Consider the following 15,824-nt stretch of genomic DNA (forward strand, 5'->3'; position numbering starts at 1 on the left):
CTGCATCAGAAATACATCAGTTTAGCAATAATAATGTTGGACTCAGGGATGACATTGACAGCACAATCCCCAATCTATATTTCTGGAGGATTGTAAAATAGGCACTACACTCACCATTGCTGATGGCCCTCCTGAGTTCCAGGAGACTCCTGAAGGTGAGAGAAGGGACATGTGGTTTACTCCAACGATTTGTGTCCATGTCCAAATCCTCTTCATACTTTATCCATCGTCCAGCTTCTTTCCAGTAATAACGTTTTTCTTTGTCCATCATCAGTTTATTTAGTTGAACAAATACCTGAGGAAAGACCCAGCAAGAAGAGTTGACGTGACTGTGCAACGGGTACTGTTGTCAACTTTGGCTGTTTTTTTCTGAAGTCACATTGATCCTATAAATGCACAAAGACACTTATGGGTATGCCAACTCTCATCACTTTTGGGTTGGTTCTCATAATTTTATTGAAAATATTCCAAATCTTTCTGTCTTTAAAAAAATCTCTAAGCGATACTCTGGTCCGTGCTTGAAATGCTGTGCTACAAGGGTGTGTTTTATGATTTTCCTTTTGTTAAAAGTGCAGAAAATTTGGCAATTTTACAGCAGGGATAATAATACATCAAGACTGTGGTTGCGACCCTAAAATCTGGATATTTTCATGGGTGGAGGGGAGTAGTGTTTGATTCACCTCTACTAAACTCATTGAAATTAATGTCTACAAATTGGCCTTTTATTGGATAATAATCACAGTGCTCAATTCAAAGATGTGCAGGCATGTTATACACGAGAGACCATTATCTGATTCCATTATGCAAATGAACCCTGGAAGAACCCTGTAAATGGAGAAAGAAGGGATCCATGATAATGGAGGACACAGGAATTCTTCTAATGGGGAGCCAGAGAGAAACAAAGTAGCCCCACCAATGGGGGAAGCAATTAATGGAGAAACAGACAGACCCTGCTTTTGGGAGAACTATGATTGCTGGTGAAAAAAGGGAACAATTAATGGAGAATCAGAGGAACCTTGCTCATTGGGAGATAATGGAATTCCTGTAATGGAAGAACAGGAGAACATCTTCAGCGAGATCAGTATAAATACTGAAACAAAATATCAAATTCTGACTGGACTGTAGACTGTTTCCTTTAAAGGGCAGACCAGTGACAGGAAGTTTGCTGAAATTACAAAATAGCCTGTTATTATTTTGCATAATAATTAAAATGCAATTAACAATTCTTGCAAAATGGCTCTTGCATCTTATCACAAAGGATGAAAATGCTGGTAATGAAGAGCAATGGGTTACAATGTAGAAGGGCAAAATAATCTGCATGTTTTAACATTAGAATGTACAGATAACAGGAATATAATTGCCAGGAACTGTATGATAATAAAGGTGCTTCTGTACAATATTTTAAAATTATATAATGACAGCCTAAAAATGAAGCTGAGGAATAAATGAAGAGGTAGATATTAGGGGTAGACCCTCTTCATCAAGGCTAAGACTTCCCTCGCCCAAAATCCTAGACATGAAATAGATAATAAATTATATTCAAGGTTATTGGTTTGTGGTTTTTATGGAAAAATGGACGGAACCGTGGAATGCGTTCCCCAAAGCACTAGTAAAAAACCTGGAGTCCCATTTAATAAAAATGGAATTTGACTCATCCAGTCCATGCAAACCAATGGTCCTGATTCCATTGCTTCAAGAAAGAACTTACATTTATATAACCCTTACCACATTTTTCAAAAACATCCTAAAGTGCTTCACGTACAATGAATTACTTTGAAACGCAGTCACTGTTATCACATTGGTGATAGTCACTTGGAAATTAGTTTCTGCATCCCCCACCCACCGCCCCATCCCCACCAACCACCATTCCTAAAGTAGTTATATCTCTCACTTAAGGTCAACAGTTACAGCAATCATGATGAGACTTTACAATCCTTAATTCTTCCGGTAAAACTGTACCTTGTAGGGATTGGCTTCTCCGTGCCCTTTGCTGTTGTGATATTTGTCAGATTGAGCTAGACGCTCTCTAGGATCTATTCACAAACAGAATTAATATCAGGAGCACAATTTAAAAAAAAACAATTATTGGCAGAATGTTTTTACAATTTTTAATTTCCATTTTCTTTCTATTTTGTTAGTCAGCCCTCAAACCATAGCGTTCCCCCATATCGTGGTCCCAATACCAAGAGAGGTTTCTCCCCAGGTCATGAGCCATTCCACCATACCACACACCACTCTTCCAGGCAGTCCACATACCGTCAGGCAATTCTACACACCACTAGTCAGGTTGAAAAAATTAGTAAGAATTGAACTATAATCAGTGTAAATTATAGAGTGGTTTCATTTCTGCTAAAGAGTATCTATTAAAATGAATGAGCTTGGTGGGCCCAATGATTTGTTCCTGTTCCTATAATTCCTCCATTTTTAAGGAGCTTGGGTAGATATTCCATTTTCCCCTCTGCTTCCAGTTCAGTCGTTACCTGCTTGAAATGTTCCCATAGGGTTGTACTTGGAACACAAACTCCTGACTTCTGCCCTAATTATACCCTCTCTTGTATAAGTTTTATGTGAACATCCCACTTTCCCTCAAACTCTTCATTCTGTAATTTTTTGTTATTCCAGTTTATGTCTTTCCTTAAAGTTAATTAACTGACTAGCTAATTAAGTAAATGTTAAGTACTGGATATATCTTAAGTACTTTTGCTGCATTTGCTTTTTTTCCCTCATTTTAGTTACGTTCTTGAACTATTTCCCTTAAATTCTCTGCTCATTATCCTTATTAATCATTGTGCCTCCCCATGTAAACCAGAATGTTATTGAATGGAGCTCTGCAGCCTAGAAATAATTGTTGCTGATATTAGTGGATGAGAGTTTAACTCATTCATGTGTTGTTTCAGGTGTTAGCCCACTTATTTTAATACCTTTTGAACGCGAAAGTGCTTGTCAGCTGATATCGCTGATGGTAAATTCTAGGCTGATATGTAGTTAAATGTTTCTGAGTGTAGTCTCCCCATAGAGCATTACTGAGTGCGGTGTATCTTTATGGAGTTCTCCATTATTGACTGCTCTCTCTATAGTGAATGGACTTTCACCCAGCCAAGTGTCCCAGGACTGTTGGCATCCGCGTTTGGAATAGGAAGTTATTGAATGTGATAAAACTGCATGGAATCGACCATTACCATGTATGGTGTTAGTACGAATTGGAACACTGCTGAGCATGGCCTTTTTGCACGGATTAGGCTATTACTGGCCATGGTCTACCATATGGAGCACAGCTTTATCGCGAATGTTCTCCTCACAAGAAACAAAATATTACTGACTATGGACTTTGCGAGTGGAAGAGACCATTGCATACCGTTATCTCTCTTTGTCACTGAGGGTGGTTTTCCTATATGGAATGGGAGGACGTCATTGACCGTGATCACTTCACATGAAGTAACCCAATGTGGAGCATAAGCTTTTTTAGGGAGGCTACTTACTGACTGTTATATTGCAGTCTAGCATACCCTAGATAAGGATATGCTGCTTGATAACTCAACGGTAGTTTTCTGTTTTATTTAAATTGTTTTGTGACTGAAATTTTATTTAAAAGTAAAATAAATAAACTGTATCTGTCAAATCTGGTCTGTTCTCTTTAGCTAAAGCAACTCACATTCAGTTTAAACATAGTACACACTAAATTGGTACAAATTACATAGACTACAGCCACATTTAAGATCTGTTGTCCAAGCGAGTAGAGCACACCTCTTACCATTCATAAGGAGAGATGATCGCTATCAAGACTGTCCTGCATGAGACATAATCTCACTATCAGAACTGGCCTGGGACAGAGAACCCATAATCCAGACTGAGTCAGGAGAAAGACATTTGCAATTCAAATGATCCAATCTGAGGAGACACTCACAATCCAAACTGCGCCTTGTCACTCTCTGCAACTTCATTCTTCAATAACTGTGTCAGTCCAGATATTGCTGAACTTTCTATCCTGATTGACCAGGAGAGGTATGCTAAGTATCTTGGATAGTTCTGGGAGGAGACACCCTTGGCATCCAGTCTGTCTAGGAAGAGAGACCCATCCTATTCAATCTGTTTCTGCTCCACCATCACAGCTAGCTAAAGCTCCTGGGCTGTCTTCACTGCCAGTTTTCTGCTGCTGCTGCTGCTTTGTTTCTGCCAGTTCTGTGCCCTCCTCCTAGGCCATTGTCACAGCCAGCTCTGTGTCCTATTCCATCACCGCAGCTCACTTTGCACTCTGCCTTTGCTTGCTCTGTGTTGCTGCTTCTGCCCATCATCACTGATAACTCTTTAGATAAACAGGCAGTGAAAAAGGGGGAAGAATTCTTCTGCGCGCCATGTGTAGTGAAATCATAAACCTGTTCATTATAAACACATTTATGATTTTGCTACACATACCTGCACAGAGGAAATCTGCCCTTGCAAGTGTTTCTTGTAAATAGGTTCCATGTTTCCATAAAAATAATGTCAAAAATAATGTCAATGACAGAAACAAGCTGTTTGCTAAACAGCTTAATTATTGGATTGTTCAAAACACCAGATAAGGGGGATTCATACTGGATCATTAATTTTTTTAAGGAGTCCTTGATCATTCTGTTTTGCTCAGATGGTAAAAAAACATTTGACAGAGTTGAATGGAATTTCCTTAGAGACATTTCTGGCTCTAGAATCTGGCTTCAATGTTTGTGATGTTCATTAGTCTTTCTTTCTTCTTTACGTTAAGCCAGATCACCAATAACATAGAGCATTAGATTTCTTGCCTCACTCCAGGGCTGCTAGGTAGCCACATATAGCACATAGAGGAAATCTTTCCTCTTTATCAGTATTTCTTTGCCTATAGGGTTGAAAGTGATGGGCAGGGATAGATCCATTCGCTCCCCCTCCCAGTCTCTCTTTATGATTGAATTGTTGGCAACACAAGTCCGCACAAAGTAAAATATATATGCTTTCATGGCAACTGAGTTGAGAATAAAATATCACATTATGCTCATAATACTACTGTACACTGCTGACTTTGCAGACTGTTGTTGGGGAAAAAGATTAATTACAGCAAGACAGAGGCCCTAACCTTGGGTATCATAGTCCTGCAGTCTTTGCATGATTCTTTTCCCTTCAAGTTGACCAGCGCCAGCATCCAATAGTTACACATGCAAATGACTCAACATGTGCGCTACTTATATCCTCGTAGGGAGGGGAAATCGTAGAATCATAGAAAGTTATGGCACAGAAGGAGGCCATTCAGCCCATCGTGTCCGTGCCGGCCAAAAAACAGCTATCCAGCTTAATCCCACGTGGTCCGTAGCCCTGTAGGTTACGGCACTTCAAATGCACATTCAAGCACTTTTTAAATGAGTTGAGGGTTTCTGCCTCTACCACCCTTTCAGGCAATGAGTTCCAGTCCCTCACCACCCTCTGCGTGAAAAAAGTTCTCCTCAACTCCCTTCTAATCCTTCTACCAATTACTTTAAATCCTTAATTGCCCCTGGTCACTACCCCCTCTGCTAAGGGAAATAGGTCCTTCCTGTCCACTCTATCTAGGCCCCTTATAATTTTATACACCTCAATTAAATCATCCCTCAGTCTCCTCTGTTCCAATGAAAACAACCCCAGCCTATCAGATCTTTCCTCTTAGCTAAAATTCTCCAGTCCTGGCAACATCCTTGTAAATCTCCTCTGTACCCTCTCTAGACCAATCACATCGTTCCTGTAATGTGGTGACCAGAACTGTACGCAATACTCAAACTGCGGCCTAACTAGTGTTTTATACAGTTCTAGCATAACCTCCCTGCTCTTATATTCTATACCTCGGCTAATAAAGGAAAGTATCCCATATGCCTTTTTAACCAACTTATCTACCTGTTCTGCTACCTTCATGGATCTGTGGACATGCACTCCAAGGTCCCTTTGTTCCTCTACACTTCTCAGTATCCTCCCATTTATTGTGTATTCCCTTGCCTTGTTTGCCCTCTCCAAATGCATTACCTCACACTTCTCCGGATTGAATTCCATTTGCCACTTTTCTGCCCACCTGACCTGTCCGTTGTTATCTTCCTGCTGTCTACAGCTTTCCTCCTCACTATCAACCACGCAGCAAATTACTGTATCATCTGCAAACTCCTTAATCTTACATTTAGGTCTAAATCATTAACTTATACCACAAAAAGCAAGGGACCTAGTAATGAACCCTATGGAACCCCATTGGAAACAGCCTTCCAGTCACAAAAACACCCATCGATCATTACCCTTTGCTTCCTGCCACTGAGCCAATTTTGGATCCAACTTGCCACTTTCCCTTGGATCCCATGGGCTTTTACTTTTCTGAGCAGTCTGCCACGTGGGACCTTGTCAAAAGCCTTGCTAAAATCCATGTAGATTACGTCAAACGTGCTACCCTCATCGACCCTCCTTGTTACCCCCCTCAAAAAATTTAATCAAGTTAGTCAGACACGACCTTCCCTTAACAAATCCATGCTGACTGTCCTTGATTAATCTGTGCCTTTCTAAAAGACGATTTATACTGTCCCTCAGAATTGTTTCCAATAATTTGCCCACCACCGAGGTAAGGCTGACTGGCCTGTAATTACTTGGTCAATCCTTTTCTCCCTTTTTAAACAACGGTACAATGTTAGCAGTCCTCCAACCTCCGGCACCACGCCTGTAGCCAGAGAAGATTAGAAAATAATGGTCAGAGCCTCCATTATTTCCTCCCTTGTTTCTCTTAACAGCCTGGGATACATTTCATCCAGGCCTGGTGATTTATCTACTTTCTAAGATGCTAATCCCCTTAATATTTCCTCCTTCACTATGTTTATGCTATCCAATAATTCACACTCCTCCTCCTTAACTACAATGTCTGCATCGTCCCCCTCTTTTGTGAAGACAGACGCGCAAAGTATTCATTAAGAACCATACCCACATCTTCAGCCTCCACACATAGGTTACCTTTTTGGTCTCTAATAGGCCCTACTCTTTCCTTAGTTATCTTCTTGCTCTTTATGTATTTATAAAACATCTTTGGCTTTGGTGAGACTACACCTGTACAGTTTTGATCTCCTTACCTAAGGAAGGCTATACTTGCCTTAGAGGCGGTGCAATGAAAGTTCACTTGATTGATTCCAGGGATGAGAGGGTTGTCCTTTGAAGAGAGTTTGAGTAGAATGGGTCTATACTCTCTGGCATTTAGAAGAATGAGAGGGGATCTCATTGAAACATATAAGATTCTGAGAGGGCTTGACAGGATAGATGCTGAGAGGCTGTTTTCCCCTTGCTGGAGAGTCTAGAACTAGGGAGCATAGTCTAAGGATAAGAGGTCGGCCATTTAGGACTGAGATGAAGAGAAATTTCTTCACTCAGAGGGTTGTGAATCTTTGGAATTCTCTACTCCAGAAGATTGTGGATGCTCAGTCATTGAGTATATATATTCAAGGCTGACATTGATAGATTTTTGGACTCTAAGGGAATCAAGGGATATGGGGATCAGGCAGGAAAGTGGAGTTGAGGTTGAAAATCAGCCATGATCTTACTGAATGGCGGAGCAGGCTCAAGGGGCCATATGGCCTACTCCTGCTCCTTTTTCTTATGTTATTATCATATATTTAGGTAGCCACCAATAATAATCAAAGTTAGCTAAAGGTGTCAATGAGTTTACTTATGTATTTTAACTGTGAACTTTATCAGCATGAATGGTTGCAATACTTGCTTGGCTCCTTGCAGAATATCAACAACAACAACTTGCATTTATATAGCGCCTATAATGTAGAAAAACATCCGAAGATTATTCACAGATGCTTAATCAAAAAAAAATGGACATTGAGCCAGGACTGCAGAAGGTTACAGAAATATGGAGGGGCAAGGCCATGAAAATATTTAATCATGAGGATCAGAATTTTTAATGTGAGGTTTTAAATGTAGCTTACCGAGGACAGCAGAATGGGTGAGTGGGACTTGGAGCAGGATCGGATATGGGCAGCAGAGGTTTGGATGAGTTGAAGTTTATGGAGGATGGAGGATAAGAGGCCAGCCAGGAAAACATTGGATTAGTCGAGTATGGAGGTAACAAAGGCATGGATGAGGGTTTGAGCAACAGATGGGCTGAGATATGAGCAGAGTTGTGCAATAATACGGAGGTGGAAATAGGCAGTCTTTGCAACGGAGAGAATATGGGGTCGGAAGTTCAGCATGGGGTTGAATAGGACACCAAGGTTACAAACAGTCTGGTTCAGTCTGGGACAGTGGCCAGAGAGGGGGTTGGAATTGCTGGAATGGGTACAAAGTTTGTGGTGGGGTTTGAAGACGATGGCTTCAGCCTTTCCGGCGTTTAACTGGCGGAAATTATGGCTCAACCAAGACTGAATGTCAGACAAGCAATCTGATAACACAGTGGAAGGGTGGAGAGGGGTAGTGGAAAGGTAGAGCCGGGTGTCATCAGCATATATGTGGAAGCTGACCCCATGTCTGTGGATGATGTCACCAAGGGGTTGCATGTAGATGAGGAAGAGGAGGGGCCAAGAATCCTTGGGGGAGTCTGGAGGTAACGGTTTGGGGCAGAAAGAGAAGTCACTGATGGAGATATTTTGCCTACAATCAGCTAGGTAAGAGTGGAACCAATTAGGGCCAATCCCACTGAGTTGGATATTGGAGGACAGGCATTTGAGGAGGATGAGTCAAAGGCTGCTGAGAGGTCAAGGAGGGATAATGCAGCATGCTCACAGTCACAGAAAATGTAATTTGTGATTTTGGTTAGGGCTATTTTGGTGTTATGGCAGGGATGGAAACCTGATTCAAACAGGAAGTTGCCAGAAAGATGAACACAGATTTTGGAGGCAACAGTATGTTCACGGAATTTGGAGATAGTACAGTAGTTTGCAAGGTCAGAGGAGTTGAGGGTGGTTTTTTTGAAGAGGGGGTGGTGACGGCCATTTTGAAAGGGCGGGGGACTGTACCTGAGGAGAAGGAACCTTTTACAATGTTAGCTAGCATGGGAGCCAGGAAGGGAGGTTTAGCAGGAATGGGATCAACTTGATCCACTGAAAGTTTTACAGTTGTGGATTTGACTCCTTCGTCTGCAGATTTCCATTGAACAGCATAAAAATATAAGGTACTCAGGTAGTAGGCTTAGCCGCTACTGAGGACATTGAGTTTATACTTAATGATGCAAGAACCACCAGTTTCAACACATTTGGAGATAGACTCCGGACACCATGAATTAGGAATTCAGGGCCCACATGTCACTGCGATGCTCTGTGCTCAAACTGAGCAATGATTAATGGGAGGACTCGGCCTACAGCAGGAACATGCAACTAGAAAGAAGCACAGGAAAAGACGCGAAACTGCCAGCCCCTTGCCTTTGGACAAGAGACAGGAGAAGGCCTTGAAAGCTAGGGAGCCCCTGCAGCAGGAACAGGACAGGCTATTCTTGGCACAAAGGCAGGACCAGCTGGATCTGCCACATTGATGTTGCAGCAAGCTGCATCACAGCAGACCTCTCAGAAAGTCTCCACACACAATCCTTCCAATAGTAGAACGCAGGAGTAGTGGAATAGAAATGCTGTTGTACATTGGTACACAGACTACAAGTGGTAGGCACAGCAACACACCATGTTAGACACACACTGCACCAGTTATCTTCAGTAGAGAAACATCAAATCATCTTAAAGTTGTCAGCCATTGAGATGAATTTTGTGAGATCGGATTCCACTGGTACTCAGGGCATATTGCAAAATTGTAGAAGTACTGAGTGAGATTTTCTGGTAATTGATTTCAATGGATGTAAACTTGCAGGAGAGCACCTGCGGTTTTCTAATATTCGCTGACTGTGTGTGAGGTCTTGACAATGGCATGGAGCGTTGTAAAATTTACTGTATTGTTTACTTTCGATTTTCATCATCATTCTCTGCCTGCTCCTCTTCCTCCTTCTCCTCCTCCTGCACCATGGCTTGTGGCTGCTCATGTTCTCAGAACATACATAAGGCTCTTTTGATAGCTATGTTGTGCAGCGTGCAGCACACCACTAGTCTACGACCAGTTCACTCCAGGGCATATTGTAGAACATGCCTTGTGCATCCTAATATTGGAACCATTGTTTGAGTATGCCAAATGTTCCTGCCTCTTGGATGTGTGTCATTGCATGTTGTTTTCTGCAGGGATCCAGGGATTACATACTGAAGCTATCACCCACATTTTGAGCAGGTGATACAGGTCTCCAAGGAGCCGACCATCTAACTTGTCATCACCCTGGAATAAGTGGGGAATCCATGATTCCCTTAACATGGGCATTGTGGGAACTGTCAAGCCTCACACATGATCAGTGGTCTCTTGGGAAAATATCAAAGGGTGCCCCAAACCCAGAGAATCATAGCGCAGCACGGAATCTGCATCTTCAGACAGGAGGAAATGTTATCCCATGGGTTTCATTCATTAGTTATACTGTGGCTACATTGTTTAGCTCATACCATACCATACGTATCATATTAGCCTTATTCATGGTAAGCCCACCAATTCACTTTCCCTAAAGCTTGCTATTTTTGCTTGTACCCAAGGCATAAACAGAAAACAGGTTTGGGACCCATTGGACATTATATTTGAGGAAAACCCAACATCATTACACACTCACATCTTACTTGAGTGTACCTGTTAAATAAATATTGTACCAAACAGATCCCCCAATGTATTTCCTCAACATATTTATAAAACATCAGCCATTCTATTCTTCTAGTCTATAGTAATATAGACACAACCATTGTCAGGACTCACTGAAGAAATTGCCTTACCTGTAGTAGCCAAAGTTCCTCTTGTAGCTCTTTCTTGTACAGCTAAGAGATAGTTTCAATCTACATTGCTCTTTCCCTAGTGTCATTTTGACTGAAGACAGCAAGTGAGTGCAATCAGTTTATCTGGAATGTTAGTGTAGTCACCATAAACTGAAAGAGTTCAGTCTTTCCATTGTAATTTGTTTATGGTAAAGAGGCTAGGAGCTGAGACAGGTGACATCCCGTTTACACTGGACCATATACCATCAAATTGCCACAGATGGCAATGTGAAAACAAAAGCCATTTTGTGAGATTTTGAAGGCATCAACATGACAGGTTTATTTAAACAATGAACTAAACTAGTGGAACAGTGCCCTGTACTAAGCACCTCGACATACTTTGGACCGTTCTAATTATCCAACGTACAGTGTGATAGTTACATAGCCAACTAACATCAGGCACTAGTAGTTGATGTGAAATACACCACAAAGCAGTAGGAGTACCATAGGCACGATGTCAATTCTTTTCCAATTTTCTCTCCTCGTCTCCTGACAGCACTCGCTCTTGCTGGGCTAAAGTTCCATCTGCTACCTCAGCCAAGTCCCCACATGTCAGCAAGCCAAGTGCCTATCAGGTTTCAGAAGGCACTACACAAGTGAGGTATGCGTGAGGTTATTATATAACATTTCCTAATTACAGGTACAAATAAGATTGCTATATACAGCATTACCCAGTTACATGTGTATGTAATGCAATTATAGACACATTTTCCAGTTATGGGCATGTACTGAGATTTAGATAACGTGTTTGTTGTTATACTAAATCTTATTAACTGGCACATGCAATCAAAGTAGGCAATCAGTATTTTACTAACTTTCAATGACACCGGGCATTATTACTAACCCACAGTTACATAATGCAGTATGTTACGAAACTATTTTTATGTAAGCTGTTATTATGGATCTCGATATATTTCAGTAACTGACTTACACATTGTACTATGTTATTAACCCCAACACTATTATATTACTAATCCACTCTTACATGGGCTGTTACGTTACCAACTCTCACTTACAAACCTGCAGCTGGCATTGCTAAACATTTCTATTCATAAAGTATGTTTTGTCATGAATGTGGAAAGTTGTGTTTTAGTGTTCTAATAGCCAGTTTATTTGAAATGATTGACTAGTAGAAAATGTTAAACGTAAAGGTGTCAAGTGAGCCACTTACCCGTTGTGTGCCTGTCCCCAGCTTTATCATCTGCGGAGGTACTTGAGGGAGATTGCTGAATTTTGAGACGATTTGCGTCTTTGCTACAAAATAAAAGACAATAGCAGCATTAGGATCCAGCTCAGGGTGTAGTGGTAATGATCGGCAGTCAGCAGTACCTAAGGACAGGTGGTAATTTCATCCACGTAGAACTTTTACAAGTCTTCGTTGGGAATGAATGTCTGGATATTTTGGTTATTTGGGCCTCTTTCCCTTCCAAATTTTGAATTTCCTGAATTTGTATCCATAAAACAAAAACATTTTGAAACGAAAGATTTATATTAAAGAAAATGCAGACACGGTTGTGCTGCAGGTTAGATACTGGACTTTTACCAGGGTAATGGGTTCAAACCCAAGCCAACCGGATGGGATCAAGGTTTCCTTTGTCTACTGTCTGTAAGGGTTTTACATTAAATTATTTTTCAATAATCATTCTTTTTGTTGCCTGCAAGTATCCAGCAACCCTGAACATACAAAAATGAAGGGCAGGAAAAGACCAGTTGGTCCATCAAGCCTGCCCCACACTAACGATGGCTGGAGTATCATGAGTAGATGCTTTCTACTGCCTCCCTACCCCCCCACCCTCGCAGCCATGTAATCTCCTGGGAGAGGCAAAAGAAACAGAGAGAAACTCAGGGCCAATAAGAGAAAAAAATACTCTGGAAGATTCCTCTCTGACCCCTCTTAGGCGATCGAAAGCAGTCCAAGAGATCACATGGACCATATGTTATCTGTAAAGCCACTTACCTTCTAAATGATGTGATCTCTGCCCCAGTCAAGAAGCAGACCAGCTCCCTCTTGTAGGCGTGCAGAGAGTCAGCACCCACCACACCAGCCAGCAATGTATTCCAGAGGGCCCATTACTCTCTGGGAAAAGAAGAAACGCCTAACATCCAGTCTATCCCTACTCTTGCATAATTTAAACTCATGTCCCCTGGCCCTTCTCAATCTGTTAAACTGGAATAGCCTAATAGGCACGATATACAGCCCTTTCATTATTTAATAAACCTCTATCGGGTTTGAACCTGAGTTTGATAAATTTTATGTGGTAATGTAGCCTGGTGATTGTAACCTAATGGGCTGAACATGGGGAACTTCACAGGCTCAGAAGATTGGTGGGAGACAGCATTCAGGTTTTAAAAATCCTGAGGGGCATAACTGATGTGGATGCAAGTAGTCTACTTGACTAAGATTATGGCCTCATAGGGTCTAGGGACTGTAATGTCACCAACTAGGTGGTGCCTGGTGTGGTCTAGCATCATGGACTGGATGGGTAAAGTATTGGAGGGCTGCTGACACCAGTGGAACCATAACCCATTTAGAGTCACCACCTTAGCTGAGAAGGATAAGGGGAGAAAAATGAGAGTGGGGAGATCAAAGCCGGGTATAAGAAAGTCCCAGAGTGACATGAGTAAACAACTTTCCATCACACATATATAAAGAAGCTCTGAGGTGTCACTCACTCAAAGACAACAGCTGCCTTTCCTGGCAGGCTGGGTTTGTACTTGGCATGAGGCTTCGGACTTCCTTCATCGTCGGGTAGCTGAAGGGAGAAAGAAAAGAGCAGAGGAAAGTGAGTAATTACCTGACTCCACAGAGTTGATAAAAGCCATCAATCAGTCACGTACACCAAAACTCAACTGTCACGAAATCAACAGTCAAAGATATCAAGACCATGTGAACACAGCTTTGGTCCCATGGTTTTACAACATGTTTTGATTTCTTAATGATTGCTGTCTTAGATTAAAAAAAAGACATATTGTAACCCACTGTCTTACACCTTGCTTCTCAAAATACACACTGATATATACCTCACTGTAAACACACTAATATATCTTTCTTTCTCCCACTCTAGCATACCAATATACACCACACTGTAACACAGTAACCCAGTAATATACCACTCACTATAACTCATAGAGTTTCAAACTTGGGACTATACCTTATGGGGTCTGCAAGGTCATCAGATATCACTCTGTCCACTGCCATATTTCTGTATTTTTCTGTATTTGTTGATGTACTAGTGTGCTATTTCTGTTGCTGAATTATAATACTTTCTGCAATGATAACACTGTTTTCTTTTTACTATCTTTGGGAAGTTAGGACAGGGAGTCCCTGGGAATGTATCAGTATTTGCAGGGATTCCCGAGAGTCTTTTAATATTGTTTGGGGGTCCCTCAAGTTTGAAAACTACCATAATCCATTGTAACAGTGATACAGAACGTCCACTCCCACTTTAACACACAGATACACCATTCACCCCTTACTGTTTGTTATAAATTGGATAGCCAGGTGGTGAAGGATAGAATACTAGAGCCTGGTCTTCAGTTGCTTCCAAGCCTTTATTCACAGAGATTCCCCTTACACATCATGCGCCCCATAGATAAGCTCCCTCCTATAAATGGATACGAGAGTCCCCAATTGATACGCACTGCCTGAATACAATTAACACTAATTGATATAAATCACATATAAATCACATATAAATTAACACTGCTGACAGAAATAGTTATACATACAGTTATACATCTGTTGCACACATCTGTTGTACCCCACCCTCTCTCTACGTACTGTGTATACACCTTGGGCCAGAATTTGCTGCCAAAATAACGACAAGTTTAATGCTGCTCGCCGTTATTAATGTGTAAATCGCACAAACAGCATCTCACCCTTAGCCTCCCTGTTATTTTTAAGAACTTGCTGGATTTGCACATTAATTGCCCATTAAACTTGCCGCAGAAAGTTAAGTCTAGTAATTAATAGCATAAGTAGCCTTTTAATGATGAGATAATTGTTAACGGCTGCCAATCAACCTCTCTGACCCAGAAAGTAAACGAGGAATCTCATTCCTTCAGATCGTGATTGGTTGTTGTTGGAGATTTATAAAATGCTCAATTTTAATTTTGAATTTTTTTTTATTTTTCCTTTCTGTCTCTTTTTTCTCTCTCTCTTAAACCAATCTTTCTTTCCCTCTCTTTATTTCTCTTTCTGTACCTGATTTGACTCTAATTCACCCTCCTTCTCAGTCATTCCTCTGTTTCTTTCTCAATCCTTAAATCTCATTGGTTAAGGAGACAGACTATTGGTCCTGCCATTCACTAAGGTCCCAGTTGCCCCATTGCCCTTGCCACGCTGTTACCAATTCGCACTTCCAGCAAGTAAGGGCGCAAAAATATTTAAGCTGAATGTTAAGGGAAAAGTCTAATTAATGGCATATACCATGAGATGCCATGCTCCAGCAAATTCTGGCCCCTTATTCCTGTTGATGTCTCTCACTGTAACACATCGCCATCTTTGAAAAAGCACACTGATATCTATCTCATTTTAACCTCCCCGATTGTAATATACTGATATAACCATCTTTCCTTACTTTAATTAATATACTCCCTGTACATTGCTATACCCTTATTTTAACCTAGTGATCCATCTTTTGATCGGTTACTTCCAAGTTATTGCAAACAAACACCAAAGTTCAACTTACCAGTCTCATAGGTTTTTGCAGGTTCTCATGCCACCAGGAAATATAGGCTCAGTAAATGCTTATTGCTGCAACTCTGTCAAGAATTCAAAGATAACCTTGGCGCCATCAGTGCCACAAGTAATGCCTGTACAATTGGCTCTGTCTGGTTGATTGTACACCACATTGCTCTCTTTAAGCCCTGCCACAGGCCACCCAATCTTTCTCTGGTGCTTGTAATACATCAATGTCGAGTTTAGTGAGTTTTGCCTATTTTATATCAGTCTCCCCGTCACATCTTGAGATATATAAGGGGAAGGAACTAGTTCTTGTC

The 15,824-nt window shown here is 41.2% G+C and overlaps 1 protein-coding gene across 2 annotated transcripts in view; it reads right to left on the minus strand.

Annotated features, from left to right (window-relative positions):
• Positions 1 to 15,824, minus strand: part of LOC137299974 (anion exchange protein 2-like) — a 58,387-nt gene that overhangs the window by 26,307 nt on the left and 16,256 nt on the right. For both annotated transcript variants that reach the window (XM_067969022.1, XM_067969023.1), the window contains 4 exons: positions 13,497 to 13,576; positions 11,995 to 12,077; positions 1,960 to 2,033; positions 115 to 295 (listed from right to left, as the gene is read on the minus strand). In XM_067969022.1, the coding sequence (XP_067825123.1) occupies positions 115 to 295; positions 1,960 to 2,033; positions 11,995 to 12,077; positions 13,497 to 13,576 (418 nt within the window). The remainder of the gene's footprint in view (positions 1 to 114; positions 296 to 1,959; positions 2,034 to 11,994; positions 12,078 to 13,496; positions 13,577 to 15,824) is intronic.

The sequence above is a fragment of the Heptranchias perlo genome, chromosome 30 (assembly GCF_035084215.1).
Source record: "Heptranchias perlo isolate sHepPer1 chromosome 30, sHepPer1.hap1, whole genome shotgun sequence".
NCBI classification, from domain to species: Eukaryota; Metazoa; Chordata; class Chondrichthyes; order Hexanchiformes; family Hexanchidae; genus Heptranchias; species Heptranchias perlo.